Raw genomic sequence first — 16,348 nt, 5'->3', positions numbered from 1 at the left:
CTTCCTTCTCATCTGTTAAAACTAATTTTCTCTTCACTGAACCACATTAGGGGAGAAGAATCTATATAGTTTGGTTACTTCTAACTTTGCAGCTCATTCTTTGTATGATTGCCATGTCTCTCTTTTTTTTTTTTTTTAAAGATTTTATTTATTTATTTGACAGAGATAGAGAGAGCCAGCGAGAGAGGGAACACAAGCAGGGGGAGTGGGAGAGGAAGAAGCAGGCTCATAGCAGAGGAGCCTGATGTGGGGCTCGATCCCACAACGCCGGGATCACGCCCTGAGCTGAAGGCAGACGCCCAACCGCTGTGCCACCCAGGCGCCCCTGCCATGTCTCTTATATACACTCATGCACCATTTCAAAACCATGCTCCAAACTCATTTTATCCAGATATCTTATATGAAGTTATTTTATTTTGTTGTTCCTTTGCTTAAAAAAAAAGAAAAAGATCTATTCTTTTTTAGGTGGTATGACTTGAATCCACAGTCATTGAAGTCACATAAAAGTGGGGTGAAGGGGAGTGGTAGAGAGATGGAGGGTGCCACTTTGGGTCATAAAGCAATTCCTTTTTTAAACCCATGCATAACCCACAAAGCTGATGAGTGTGGTTGGACTTGTGAGATATCAAACATTCCTGCCTTTCTAGCTGATACTGAGAGGGGTTTTTCTTCTACAGTTTTCTACAGTGACTTGCTTGATAACTAAGAAGTACTGGAGAATATTTTTTCTAGACAAAGGTTTCATTCTGTATTGATGGTATTTTAACTTTCTCATCAAGTTGATAAAACAAATGGTAGTCTTAAAAAAAAAAGAGTATTCTTTCCTCCTGTCGCCTTCCTCTTGCCCTCCTTCCCCCCTTTTGCCTTGTCTTCCCTTCCTTCTGTACTTCTTTCCTTCCTGACTTCCTCTCATCCTTTTTTCTTTCTTGCCCTTCTTTCTTTCTGTTCTTCATTTTTGTTTATGCTTATGATGCTATCTTATAGTTTGGTTTGATGGCTATTTCATTGGTCTTTTGCTTAACTTTAGAGACTCCAGTGCTTCACTTATTTGGGAAAAAATTGAAGAGCCATGCATAGATTGTCATGAATTTGAGGAATTATTTTCTAAAACTGCTGTGAAGGAGAGGAAAAAACCTATTTCTGACACCATCACAAAGACCAAGGCTAAACAAGTGAGTACTTGTGTGTTCCCTGAGATTGGACAGTATTTTGGGCCTAAGTATGAACTTTCATTAGAAAAAGAATGGGAACGCCTGGGTGGCTCCATCAGTTAAAGTCTGCCTTTGGTGCAGGTCATGATCCTGGGGTCCTGGGATTGAGCCCTGCATCAGGCTCCCTGCTCAGTAGGGAGCCTGTTTCTCCCTCTCCCTCTGCCTGCCACTCCCTCTGCTTGTTCTCTCTCTCTCTCTCTTTCTCACTCTCTCTGACTAATAAATCAATAAAATCTTAAATAAAAAAAGAAAGAAATTGTTTTCTAGGGTGTGTAAACTCCATAGTCCTTAATCAGATAGTAGAGGTTAGAATTTGAGGACATGTGGTTAAGTAAGACTATCCCAGATAGAGCAACAAATAATTGTCTCTATTAAGTGATAATGTCCTGATGATTTTATTTGTAGCCTCAGGATGCATATTTCCAAAATTTTAGCTATTGCTTGTTTCCAGAATTAGTTGTCTAGAAATAAACTGTCAATTGATTGAAATTCATCTGAGAACTAGTACAGATGGAAAGAAAGGCAAAAGTGGGCAAAGAAAAATAAGGAAGTAAGAAGCCCAGTCCTTAGTAATCTATAATGTGTTTGGTATTTTGTGGAATTGGACACTCTTTAGACTCCAACTGAACAATCACACTGTACTTGACATATGGAAGAGTCTTATATCTAATACCAATATCTCTATTCGGTGTTAGATCAAAGGATCTAGCTTGCGACACCTGAGATAGAAAAAGAATAGAGCATTTGGAGAAAAAAATTTCCAAGAAACATTTCCCAACTGATCCACCCAGTGGACTTGATCATGAAACGTTATTGTAAATTTCTCCTGGGTGTCATTCAGGAAAGTATAGTAATGCTCTACAATAATGAGCTCCAGGTAGAAGGTATTACTATTGGTATCCATCCTTCACCCTGAAATGGGGAGTGGCTACATTTCTTAATTTTGCTGGGTGGGTGAAAAAGTTTATGGAAGTAAGAGAAGGGTGGGCACCTCAGTCTTGGGGGGCAGTGAGAGGGAAAAATGAGACCCCAAGTTCCCATTGTTCTCCTGGACTGTTCTCCCCAGATGAGTGGTAACCAATGGAATGTTTGCCTCTGACCTGGAAGCTGTAGCTAGAAATGTGACCCAGAGTTGTTCCCATTGATGTTTATTTCAGAGCAGACAACTCCCATCGTATGGATACCAGGGAAGGGTGGATTAGAATGGCCCAGCTAGCACACTTGGACCTCTAGTTGAGTGGATATGCAGCTCACCCCAGGCATTTCTGTTATTCTGAAAGTGATGCAAACCTAAGCAGTATCCAGTTGTATTTTCAGAATCATTTATTGTAGTAGTAAAGCTGGTCCCTAGTGACCTTAGGTCAGGGACTATGGTAAATTGGACAGTACCTGGCATATTGTAGGCACTGAATAAAATTTTGTTTAAAAATAAACCAGCTGACTGAGGGAGGAGGACCTTATAAATATCAGTGACTATGCCTAGTAATGATTAAAGACCAGAAAATCCTTCATCTCATAATAATCAGTATGGCCAAAGTGGCAGTGCTAAGAGGAATAAAGGTAAATGGAAAATCACATTTTCTCTGGCAGAAATAAATATTTAAAAAAAATCTTGTTCACAGTACATTTGTATATAGCGCACTTAGTCTGAATCATACCTCCTGTCGTGGACTGGTCAGAGGTGGGAAACTGGGCGAGGAGTATGGGCAGAGTCCACATATCAAGGCCAGTGAAGCAGCCAGGACTGTCACTTGGCAAGTGGGCAGATGTGACACAGGATGTCTCTTGTCTAGGGATGAAATGATCAGAAGGGCAAATGATGCCTTCCTCATCTTCCATCACCATTTTTTTCTGTCGAGTGAACACAGATGAGGAAGATGCTTCATATGTTACCAGTTACCAGGATTTCGTGACTTATTTGACACAATATTCAGTTTTTAGCTTACTGAAATAGGATTTATGTTCAAGTCATCAACCTTGAAACTCAACTAGTTGGCATCAGATGGCAGATGGACAGTTCATCTGTCCTGCACATCATCTCGACATGACCACCTTACTCTGTCATTAAGGCATCTCACAGCCTGGGGGTAAGAGACTGTGCCAATGTCCTAGTCAGCCCTCGTTGATGGTGGTGCTCCTTTTGACCTTCAGCTTCAAGCAGGGTTAGTGGCATAGTCTCCGTCATGGCTCCTGCTAGTCTTTTTCTGCGTCCTCTTGGTCTGGCTTTTAAAACTGAGCTCTGCACTTCAGGTTTGGTTTTGGAGGGACAAGTTTTCTGTGTTTTTTTTTTTTTTCTTTTCTTTTCTTTTTTTCTCTTTTTTCTGTATGTTGGAGAGAGAAAAATCTGCAAAGTGATATATTGCTGAAGAGACTTAGTTTTATTTAACTTTGTTGTATTTGGAAGAACAATCTATTCATTCCATCTACTTGAGACATCTAAAATTTTGTTTAAGGAAAATATATGTTCAGGATGCATGCAAATGTCCCCTTTTTATGGGAAATGTATACTGATTGTATGTGCAGACATCCTGGTACCTCATGATTCATGTCCAGTGAAATGAACAGCCTTTAATGCTCTGACATATGTTTATGGGGGTATTTCAAGCAATTCTTCGTATATACAAAGGAAGCTAGAAGTTCTGTTTTTCTTTAAATATTTAAAAATAGCCAAATAATTTTTCTGTGATCTGTCTTCTTCTTGAAAGTAAGGCCGTGGTCAAATGCACTGGTATTTAATGAGGTGCCTGGACTGTTTTTACTCACTCAGAAGAGACGTTTTCAGCGTGATAGAAGATTCTTTAGGTGGGCACATTGCCGTCTGGCATGAGGAGAAAGAGGGTTACTCTCTGGACATGTAGTCTAGTAGTAATGATGGATATCTTGTGTTTCTAAACCCCCTTTCCTCAAGGAACCTAAAACAAAGCATTTCTTATTTTTTTTTCATGGAATATATATGTTTCTGTGATGACTTCTTCATTTATTCTTTAAAATATTCAAAACATAAGGAGATTAGCTGAGAGGGTATATGTGTTTATCAGACTATGATTTGACATAGTTTTTAACCAAATGAGTGTAACGCTTATACATCATAATTAAACATCAACCTGCTAACTTAACAACAATAACCCAGTTTCATAAGGAATCAGGAGGAAAATAGAAAAACCAGTGTTTTATGAAGCCTGTGTTTACATGTGCATGTGCATACACACTTGCCCATCATTAAGGAATGCTCTAGAACTAGTAAACATCTAGCCCAATCTCCTCTCCGTTGCTGGGGTGATCCAGGAACATTACATTGATACAGTCTCAAGTCACCCCCGGGTCTTCTGTGTTCCACGAAAGGTTGAGTTTAACCGGAGTTTATGACCAGAATAGTGAGCGTTGATAGAGCTTCCTCACAGAGACGCTTCTAGTTAATCCTGTGTCAGACGAGGTCTTAAACAATTATATTTTGGTAAACACGGCAAAGCAGTAGTAATACTACTGCTGATTGTGACAGCAAGAACCCTGGAAACCACAAGGCATACAGTGCGTCATGTACCACATGCCAGTCGTTTTTATCATTCTGCTTATATTAACTCACTTAACCCCCCTCATCCTATGAGGTAGACATCGTTATCACCAGTATGCAGTACAGAAAACTGAGGTGTAGAGGGACTAAATAATGTTTCAGGCTAGTAAGGGGCCGAGCTCAGGTTCAAAGTCCAGCCATCTGGCTCCAGAGCCTGAAGCTCTTGATCATTAAGTAATGAGTGTGGATGTGAAGTATTGTATGTAAGTGTGAGTGCACTGTTTTATTTACCTGGAGGCCAGAATCGATAGTTCTAGAAAATAATTTGAATTGTATTGATCTTTTTATGTTCTCAATGTTTAAATGACAAGTTACTTGTGAAGTTGTATGTGAAGATACTTTGAAAGCGTTTTCCATGTTCTAACAGATTTTGACAAGTACATAAACTGTGACGCCAGCAAGCATGGCATCTGCCCAGTTAAATAGAAGTTTATCTGAGAGACGTGAACTTGAGGCACGTAGCTTCTGCAAACACTAAGAACGAGGGCCATCTGCCTGTGTGGCTGTGTGAGTCCTTACAGGACTCACCACAGGTCAAGTGATTCCTTTTGATTCCTTCCGTGACACAAAAAGGAGCCATCTCTATAAAATATGCCTTAAGTAAATAAAGTCTAACATACTTAGAAAATCTCTAAAAGAACATGCTACCCACAACGCAAATTTACACACAGAAGTTAACAAGAGTGAATAAGAAGAATCTCTCTTCTCTTTTAAAATAAACTGACATTTGTACAGCCATTTAATGCAACACAAATGGCTCTCTTTCTGGGTTTCTTCTATTTATCAGATTAAAATGCTCTGCCTGGAGAATGGGAGAGAAAAACAAGTCATGATAGTTAAATATTTGTTGGGCTTTTAGCCTCTGGAAATATGGTTAGAAAAATAGATAGTTAAATCTGCTACTTATTATAAGGGGAGGTAGTAACAGGATTTGTTAGAATTCCCATTTAATACAGATATAAATGTTAAGAAATTAGACCTTTGGTATCCTGTTCAATCTTTCCATTGTGTTTGCTGACCTAACCTCTAAAAAGGCTGTTTTTGTGTGTATTGTAAAAACCCATAATAACGATGGGAAAAGAAGCATTCATTATCCAGATGTTCCTATACAGAAGTGTATAATGTAATACTTTCAGACATTCTTACGTGAAATAGTAATTGCCATTATCAGGCATTGGGAAATTGTCTGTGCTATACTTCAAGTATTGTCTGCTGGTTTATTACTGGCCCGTGTGAAAAGAAAAAAGGGGTATGTATTTTACTCATGATTCTCTATTTATTGCAAATGTTTTACTATTATCACTGGATATTTCAGTGTAGGCTGGATGATAATCTGAGTAGCGGAAGTCTCATTTTTTTATTGATGTCAAGTTTTCCTATTGCTTCTGGCAAGGGTGTGTTTTGGTTGATTTGGACAGTTATATTGGTCATCTAGACTGAAGACCTAAAATAATGTCTGAAACATGAAATATAAGACAATTTAGATTTGTTTTGGGGATACATAATAAGCATTTGGTACTTTGTAACTTTCAGCATAACATCTGTTTTTAATAGAATACATTCCTATTGCAAGCCTTAAAATGTATTTACATAGAAAACCACATCAAAATACAAAGCTATAATTAGACAAACATAGGTTTTGTGGAATCTGGATTTGTTTTAGATGTTGAAAGTTTTATTATTTTTTGAAGATGCTATTCCCAAAACTATTTGTAGAGCATACCCAATCAATTCAAAGAATGCAAAAATAATAACCTCTATTTTTAAATTTTCTTTCAGCCAAAAAATTGTTTTTATACTTCTGAGTAAATGGCAAAAAAAAGAAAAAAGAAAAAAAAAAAACCTACTGGCATAATAAAAAGGAAGTATAATTAGGCTAATGGTCCTTGACCTTGCTAGATCATATATTAGGAAAATTATGTTTTGATTAATTATGCACTAAAATTACACAAAACTTAATCATGATGCTGAAAGTTAATTCTTTTGGACTTTATATTCATATACTATAATGATAGATACTAAGATTCTTTTGCACTAGATGTATAAGAAAGGGATATTGATATTTAATGCCTGAGATGTTCTGTTTACCATGATCCATAGGCGTTGAAGAAATGGTTGTTTGGAAAATTCATTTACAATTCATTACATTACTGTGATTATCTGTGAAAACTGAAAGTCATCCTTGCAAAAGTAAGGAAACATTTTTGCATTTACAGAGTCTAAATTCTATAATTTAAAGCAGGTCATGGGAGAGCATTTTCTCAGTACTGCTAATACAGAACGGGACAACTACTGCCCTGGAAAACTAAAGAGAGGGAGCACCCGATCTTGGCCTGAGGAGAACAGGGTTTATCCATTTCAGTCGGGAATATAGTAAAGAAGAGAGGCTGCTAGGCCAGGGAGGTTTTCTGGGGGGTTAATTTATTACTGTCTCCATGAGAGATGAGTAAACTTGAATTACTCTTCAGCTTTCACACTAGCTACTAAAATAGGCAGTGCTGTGGGTAGTCAGGGGAGTTGAACAGGGCATACTGGCTGGACTTAGCATGAGGCTGTGTAGGAGAGAGAAGGCTTGAAGGAGGCCTTGACTTTATTTTGTTTAGATATGTACAGAGGGTTAGGGGATGAATCTTAAAAATAGCACCATGAGCACAGATTTCCTGAACCTTACTTAAACCATGGTAAATCCGGGGGCTCCTGGGTGGCTCAGTCGGTGAAGCGTCTGCCTTCAGCTCAGGTCATGATCCCAGGGTCCTGGGATAGAGCCCCTCATCCAGCTCCCTGCTCAGCGGGGAGCCTGCTTCTCCCTCTCCCGCTCCCCCTGCTTGTGCTTGCTCACTCTCTCTCTCTCTCTCTCTCTGTCAAATAGATAAATAAAATCTTAAAAAAATAGTAAATCTGTGAGTTTTGGGGGGTTTTGGTTTTTGCTGTTGTTTTTGGTCTGCTTTGCCCTTTTCTCCTGCGTGAGAAGCTCCTGTCTGACAGTTTCAGGAATATGGATGCAGAGCATTGACGTTTGTTTCCCTTAGCTGACTATGTTTCCTTCTCGTCCTCCTGTCAAATGTCTTTCAGCTTGTATTAGACATCAGAATGAGAATGGAATTTCATAAATTAGACCTGAAGTTGATTTCTGATGTCTGGGTACTACACCGTGGAATGTACGTTCTTTACCATGGACAGCAACTCTGTGTTCCGTTATCCTAGAGCAAAGAGAATTGTATCTGATTTGACTCACACAGTTGCAATTATGATAGCTCCTATGTTTTCCTTGTGGGGAGTGATACAGGTGACACTAGTCAGAGAGTTCATGCTATACTTCAGTGTGACCTAAGCTGAAAATGGTTTCTGATTATTTGAGGGCACGAGTTTCAGACTTAGAAGAAAAAAATAAAGTTCTTATTCATGTCTCTATACTTTTATTTAAAACTTTTTTTGTTGCTTCAACTGAAATATAAATTTATGTTCTTTTTTCAAAACTGTTTATAATGAAGATTTCCAACATTTCTGCTTTTATTTTGTTAAATGTTAATATAAGGATTTTTAAAATTACTTAATTATAACTAGAAACTATCTGAAGGATCGCTTTAATAAGGAGGTGGGCCTTCTAGATCAACAGAACAAGGAGTTTGGTGGGTCTGTTTGCCAGCAAAACAGCAATTAACTGTGGAAAATATAACAAAAATACAAAAATATTCATGTAAAGTCTCTGGCAGTTGGCCTGAGGGTATAAAGGCTTTTAAGAGAACATACCAGGACTCAGTGAGGCATTGGAACCACGGCCCACTCTGTTAACAGCTGCCCTAGCCCTGTGTTGTGGGATCTCTATCCCTGGCATGGACAGCCGAGAAGATGGAGCTCTCTCTCCCTGCAGCTCCGTCTCAGGTTATGGTTTTACTTTAGGGGAGGAAGGACTCTGGCATTCCTAATTTCCCCAGTCTATTGTTGCAGAAGCTCTATTTCAGGCAACCGTGGGGAACTAAGGAAAGGAAGCTGAGAAGGGCCCTTGAGGGATCAAAGTCAGCTCTGGAACCAGGAAGGCTGTGCACCTGTGCTAGGCTGTACACACTCAGAAGCAGGCGGAGCGAGGTATGGGACCCCACGAAAGCATGCTCCAAACCTCGTACAGACTCATCGAAACTGAGTGCAAGAAGCTTCACTGGCACGAGTCTTAATCACACCTTTGCTAAAGCATGGACTTAACTATAAGCTACTTTGACCCAGGAACAACTGCTAAGCCAGACTCAAAAATAATATCGGTCATTCCTGAAAGTCTGGAAGCTGTGTGCATGTTCATGGCTACACCCTCTCAGATGCAATTAGAGAAAATCCAAGTTACTAGTGCCTTCATGGCTGAATGTGCGGAAAAATCCATAAACTCTGAACTGTGATAGGAGCCTGCAAGGCACGCACCTCCCCCCCCCACACCGTTGCTAAGGGTAAAATGCTAAGTGGTTAGGGGACTTTGGTATAACATTTGGTTCAGTCCACGTTGCCCAGGTAGTCAGGCTACGAGATAAGACGACAGGGGAAGAATGTGTGCGGGAGCATTGGGGTACATGCTGTAGCAGAGAGTTTCACAGAACTGGTCAGGCCAAAATCAACAAGTAAAAATAAGCAAGCAAACAACAAAAACAAGTCCTTGGGCAAGGAAGGGGAGATCAATATCCAGAGTTGCCACAGTATATTATCTGAAATGTCCAGTTACTACGAAGAAATAACAAAGTGTGACCTATATACAGGAAAACAACAGACAAACAAGCAGTAGGAACATTATACAAAAAGGACCAGATAGTGTATTTAACAGACATAGACTTCAAAGCACTCATACTATCTCCAAAGAATGAAAGGAAACTATTTCTAAGAACTAAAGGAAGGTATAATGACAATGTTTCACAAAATTGAGAATATCAAAAAAGAGGGAGACATTATTAAAAAAAAATGGAGTCGAAAAGTATGATAACCAAAATGAAAAAAAAATACCCACTATGTGGTTTGACAAGTGATTTGTGGTACCAGAAAAAAAAGTCAGCTACATAAGATAAATCAATAGAGGCTATGTAATCTGAAGAAAAGAGAAAAACAAGTGAAAAAAAAAAGGGCAGAATCTCAGGAAAATGTGAAACACCATTAAGTGACCAATATCAATGAAATGTGAGTATCAGAAGGAGAGGAGAGAGAGAAAGGTGCAGGAAAAAAAATATTTGAAGATGTGTCCAGAAATTTGATGAAAAACATTAATAAACAGCCAAGTTCAGTAAACATCAAGTAGTGAATCCCCAGAGATCCACACCCTGATACCTCTTAGTCAAAATATTGAAAGCCAAGGACACAGAAAAAAAATCCTGAAAGTGGTAAGAGAAAAACAACTCATCACAGACAAGGAAAGCTCAATAATAACAGCAGACATATCAGAATGAATGGTATCCAGAAGGCACGAGGGTGACTTACAGTGCTGAAAGTGAAAGTGATCAATGCCAAATCTCATATCTAGCAAGACAGTTTTTCCTAAACAAAGGTGAAATAAAGACATACCCAGATGAACAAATGTAGAGAATTTGTTGCCAACGGATTTACCTTTCAAGAAATGCTAAAGGGAGTTCTTCAGGCTGAAAGTAAATGACACCAGATAGTAATTGGCAATCATGTACATACATGCAAAAGCACTGGTAGATATAATTTTTATCTACACAAGTGATAATATAATTGTATATTTCTTCTCCTTTATTCACTTGACTGACATTAAAAGAACTTCATAAGCATATGTATATTGTTGAGCCTGTGACATACAGAAATGTAATGTGACAGTAACAGTGCAAAGGAGACCAAACAAAGCTGCATTGGGGTAAGGAGATGATACCAGGCGAAGTCAAAGCTACAGAAGGAAATGAATAATGAGTAGTGAAATGAAGGGGCACCTGCGCCCCAATGTTCATAGCAGCAATGTCCACAATAGCCAAACTATAAAAGGAGCTGAGATGTCCTTCAACAGATGAATGGATAAAGATGTGGTCCATATATACAATGGAATGTTACTCAGCCATCAGAAAGGATGAATTCCTACCATTTACATTGATGTGGATGGAACTGGAGGGTATTATGATGAGTGAAATAAGTCAGTCAGAGAAAGACAATTATCATATGGTTTCACTCATGTGAAATATAAGAAATAGTGCAGAGGATCATAGGGGAAGGAAGGAAAAACTGAATGGGAAGAAATCAGGGATACAAACCATGAGAGACTCCTCACTCTGGGAAAAAAGCTGAGAGTTGCTGGAGGGGAGATGTTGGGGGGATGGGGCAACTGGGTGATGGGCATTAAGGAGGGCATGTGATGTGATGAGTACTGGGTGTTATGTGCAACTGATGAATCATTGAACACTACATCTGAAACTAATGATGTACTACATGTTGGCTAATTAAATTAAGAAAAAGAAAGAAGAGTTTAGCTGAAAGACATTAGAAAAAATGAACTAATGAAGGGTAAATAAAATGGTTAATATACCAACTATGAATATATATTCCTCTTCTCTCAACTTCTTTAAAAATATAAGATTATATAAACTAATGATTATAACAATTTGTATCATATGTAAAACACATGCACACAGTAACAGTAATAATAACAGTAATAGTGTAAAAGGGAAGGAAGTGGATGGAGCTATAGAGGAGTAAAGTTTCTATGTTTTTGGAATTAGGTCAGTATAAATCTGAGGTAGATTCTGATAAATTAAGGATATATTGAGAGCCTCTAAGAAAACTGAATTATAAAATAAAATGACCAAAAAAATTAAATATCCACTTAATCCTTTTAATACAAAAGAAGGTAATAAAGAAAGAATGGACGAGCAGAAAAGATGAGATATATTAAAAATTAAAAATATGGAGATGTAAATTCAACCATATTGATAATTATATTAAATGTGAATGGATTGTGTAATCCATTCAAAAGGCAGACGTCATATTGCATAAAACAATCAAGTATATATTGTATTACTAGAAGCATACTTTAGATTTAAGGATATAAATAAGTTGAAAGTAGAGATATAACCACCTTAACCATAAAAGTAGCTGGAATAGCTATACTTATATAAGACAAAATAGACTTTAAAAAAATTATTAGAGATAAAGAGGGGCGGTTCCATTGTAATAAAAGCTAAATCTATCTGGAAGATAGAGCAGTTATAAACATATATGCACCTACCAGTAGTGTCTCAAAATAAATGAAGAACAAACTCACAGAATCAATGGGAGAAATCAGTTAAAATTCCGAGACTTCAGTAGCCCACTTTTCATGATGGATAGAAGTTAAGCAGAAGATCAGCATGGAAGGACAAGACTTGAACAACAGCATACACAAGCTAGACCAGACATCTCTGGAACATATCACCCATAGCAGCAGAAAATGCATATTTCTCAAGCACACGCAGAACATTCTCTGGGACAGACCATTGCAATGTCCACAAAACTAGCCGTAATAAATTTGAGGAGATTAAAGTCTTAATAAATTTTAAACTATTGGAAAATTATTTTTCTGATCACAGTGGAATTAGGTTAGAAATCAGTAACAGAGAAATTTGAGGGAATTTGCAGATGTGTAGGTTTAACGGTATGCTCCCACATGATATTTCAAAGAAGAAGTCACAAGAAAAATTAGAGAATACTTTGAAATGAATATAAATGAAATCATAACATACTAAAATTTATGGTTTGTAACTAAAGCAGGGCTCAGAGAAATTTATAGCTGAAAATACCTATCTTAAAAAAATCTGAAATCAATAATCCAAACTTGCACCTTAAGAAACTAAAAAAGAAGAAGAAACCAAACCCAGCAAGTAGAAAGAAGGAAGTAATAAATGCTAGAGTGGAAATAATGAAATAGAGAATATAAAAACAATAGAGAAAATCAACAAAGTCAGAAGTTGGTTCTGTCAGATTAAAAGAACTGAAAAACCTTCAGCTAGACTGACCAAAAAAGAAGACAAGAATGTCCCTTCTCACCACTTCTGTTTAACAATATCATGGAGATTCTGGTTTGGGTAATTAGGTAAGGAAAAAAAATGGCATTCAGATTGCAATGAAAGAAATAAAACTCCTTACAGATGACATCTCTATTATAAAATATCCAAAGGAATCCACTAAAAACAATGATTAGAACAGGAATTCAGTGAGATTGCACAAGATACAAAATCAATATACAAAACCAATTGTATTTCTAGACATTGGCAATTAACATTGTGAAATGTAATTAGGAAAACAATTCTTTTTACAATAGCCTCGGAAAAGTAAAATACTCAGTATAAATTTAACAAAAGAAGTGCAAGACTTATAAATTGAAAACTAGAAAACATTGTTGAAGGAAAATAAAGGAAGATCTTAATAAATGTACAGCATACCATATTCATAGATTGGAAGACTCAATACTGACCTATAGATTCAACAGAATGTCTAGCAATATCCCAAGATTTTTGTTTGTGGTGTTGTTGTTGTTGTTGAAGAAATTGACAAGCTGATCTTGAAAATTTATTTGCAAAGATATGAGGCCCAGGATAATCAAAATAATCTAGAAAAATAACAAAGTTGAAGGACTCACACTTGTTGTTTCAAAGCTATTACCAAGATAGTAATTAAGGCAGTGTGGCATTGTCATATGGATAGACATTGGTCAGTGGAATAGAATTAAGGGCCCAGAAATAAATCCTTGCATTTAGGTTTTGATTTTTGACATTGGTGCCAAAACATTTCAAGGGCAAAGGAAGTCTTCAACAAATGGTGCTGATACAACTGGATATTCATATAAAAAAATGAGTTGAACCTGTACCTCATACTATGAACAAAAATTAACTCAAAATGATCATAGACTAAGTGTAAGAGCTAAAACAAACAAAGAAAAATCGGAAGAAAACATAGGAGTAAGTCTCATGACATTGGGTTAAATAATGTTTTTTTAGATATGTCTCCAAAAGTACATATGACAAAAGAAAAAATGAATTATACAATAGGAAGATGAACAATATTTGTGCTGCAAACAATGCTATCAAGAAAATTAAAAAGATAACTCACAGGTTAGGAGAATATATTTGCAAATCATATATACCTGGAAAGAGTTAATATTGCGGATGTATAATGAACTCTTCCAACTCAATACTAAGAAAACAGCCTGATTAAAAAATGGTCAAAGGATGTGAGTAGATATTTCTGCAAAGATACACCACTGGCCAATACATGTATGAAAGGCTGCTCAACATCAGTGGCATTAAGGAAATGAAAAAATCACAGTGTAACACCATTTCACATGTATTAGGATGGTTATAATAAAAAAGAAAGATCAGGGGCACCTGGGTGGCTCAGTCGTTAAGCGTCTGCCTTCGGCTCAGGGCGTGATCCCGGTCCTCCACTGGGAGCCTGCTTCTTCCTCTCCCACTCCCCCTGCTTGTGTTCCCTCTCTTGCTGGCTGTCTCTCTCTGTTACATAAATAAATAAAATCTTTAAAAAAAAATAAAGATCATAACAAGAATGATGAGGATGTGGAGAAATTGGAGCTCTTATACACTGCTGGCAGAAATATAAAAATGGTGTAGCCATTTGGATTTCAAGAAGAATTGAAGTCTTAATCTATGAATTCATATATTTACCAGTAAAATTCTATTTTTCATAAGAGAAAGAGTAAATATTTTTTCTGGTATCTCTGGCTACCCATCAAATAATCATAACATCAGATTATAATTCTGGAGATAAATAATTTTTCAAGCTCAGAAAACTTTTAAGCTAAAACTTTCCCCTAAAATATATTGTCAAAAGTGTAAGCTATTTTTCACTTAAAGGACATATAGTTTTACTAGGCAAAAGTCTGTTAACATCTGAAGAAATTTATACATTTTCTCTTTGCTTTTGATGAAGAGGTTAGAGATATATAGACTGTGATTTTCTCTCCAGGAGTATAAATCCTGGGAATATAATTAAACTGCTATAGAAACCCACTGGCCTTGGGTGAATGCTCTTGGACAGAGTCACCAGACTCCCTCAGGGGATACATTGGCTGTGTTTATGAAGGTGATGTCCACTGTTAGTTTAACTTTGACTATAAACTGGTTTATTGCTTGTTTTCATGAAAGCTTAGAATAATTTTTCTTCCCTCAAGTCCTCAGGTATGAAAGAGCATTAAAAGCAAAATTAAGGACCTCTGTGTTTTTTAACTTACATGCTGAACATAGATATGCTGCAGAGGACATTTCCATTATTAAAGCTGAATTTATGTGGGTAAATTAAAATTGGCCCATACTGGCACTCTTCAGCTCATTCTCTCTCTCTCCCACTCTCTTGCTCTCCCTCTCATATGTGGTGATATGTGATGTTTGAGGCTATCCCGTGATTTGGCCTCTCTTCCAAAAACTGTTGATTTCCTGATGACATAGTTAATGATGCCTCCCCAGAACAGGTAGGACTTAATTTGCTGCTCATTACAGTACCATTGTAAGGTTTATTATGTTTAGCCACAAAGCAAAAAAAAATGACAAGTCTCATGTTTGTATTGAATTGTAATAGGATGTTGTGCCAAGATTCAAAGTGAATGAAATGCTTTTCCTTTCAAAATTGACAAATTTTAACTAGGCTGGGGAAAGTGACTTAAAAATATCAAGTTTTAGAAAACAAACTCTAGAATAAATCTTGCTACCTCAAAGTAATTGGAAGATAAAATGAGACAAGTATGAAGAAACTTGAAATGAGAGCAAGAAAAAAAAAAAGAAAGAGAGAGAGAGAAAGAAAGAAAAAAAAGAAAAGAAAGAAAGAAAGAAAGAAAAAAATAAAGAAAAGCAAGGAAGACCTGAAATCAGCTAAGGCTTTGCAGAGCATTTAGGTATTTTTTTTCCTCATTTTTTTCATTATAGCCATAAAAATAATTGTTTTGAGATGAAGGTTAAGCAGGAATGTAGGCAAGGTCTTCTTTAATTGATCCATATGGCAATCTTTATGTATGGTTTTGTGTATTTCTCCACATGGATTCTAATGTCATTAAAAGTTTTCACAAAACATAAACAGGTCATTCTTTATAGTTCTTAGCTCTAAGTATAGTACAAAATAACTTCTTAAAAAATTTAGTACTTTTCTATGTAATGTTGTTGATGTTTTTACTTGTGGCCCCTTTTACTAAGGTTTTGTTTACTTTAATCAATTACTGTTACAAGTAAAGCTTTTCATAATTAGGATGGAATTTCTCCCGCTTTTTTCTAGTGCCAAAGAAATAAATCTAGCATGTTCTTCAAGCATCACTAGAAGCTAGAATTTGAGTTGAAATCCACTTGAAATTGTGTGCTTTTTAAATTATCAGCCTTTCTTTTATGGCCTACCTTGGCATAGGGCCCCATAAAAGTTGGCTTTGAGCTTGTCCCCATCCTTTGAACTGGCAAGGAAAGACAAAATAACATTTTTTAATATTAAATTTTTATTTTAATTTCAGAGTAGTTAATATACGGTGTTATATTAGTTTCAGGTGTTCAATAGAGTGATGCAGCTATTTCATACACCACCTGGAGCTCATCACAAGTGCATTCCGTAACGTCATCATTTA

At 36.8% G+C, this 16,348-nt stretch overlaps 1 protein-coding gene across 1 annotated transcript in view; it reads left to right on the top strand.

The window, feature by feature from the left end:
• The window catches only part of FMN2 (formin 2), a 376,980-nt gene that overhangs the window by 122,088 nt on the left and 238,544 nt on the right, over positions 1 to 16,348 (top strand). Inside the window, 1 exon segment of the mRNA XM_034667639.1 lies at positions 1,028 to 1,172. Coding sequence (XP_034523530.1) covers positions 1,028 to 1,172 — 145 coding nt within the window.

The sequence above is a fragment of the Ailuropoda melanoleuca genome, chromosome 8, assembly GCF_002007445.2.
Source record: "Ailuropoda melanoleuca isolate Jingjing chromosome 8, ASM200744v2, whole genome shotgun sequence".
Lineage (NCBI taxonomy): Eukaryota > Metazoa > Chordata > Mammalia > Carnivora > Ursidae > Ailuropoda > Ailuropoda melanoleuca.
Note: the sequence above shows the minus strand (reverse complement) of the source record. Positions and strands in the feature narration are given on the sequence as shown.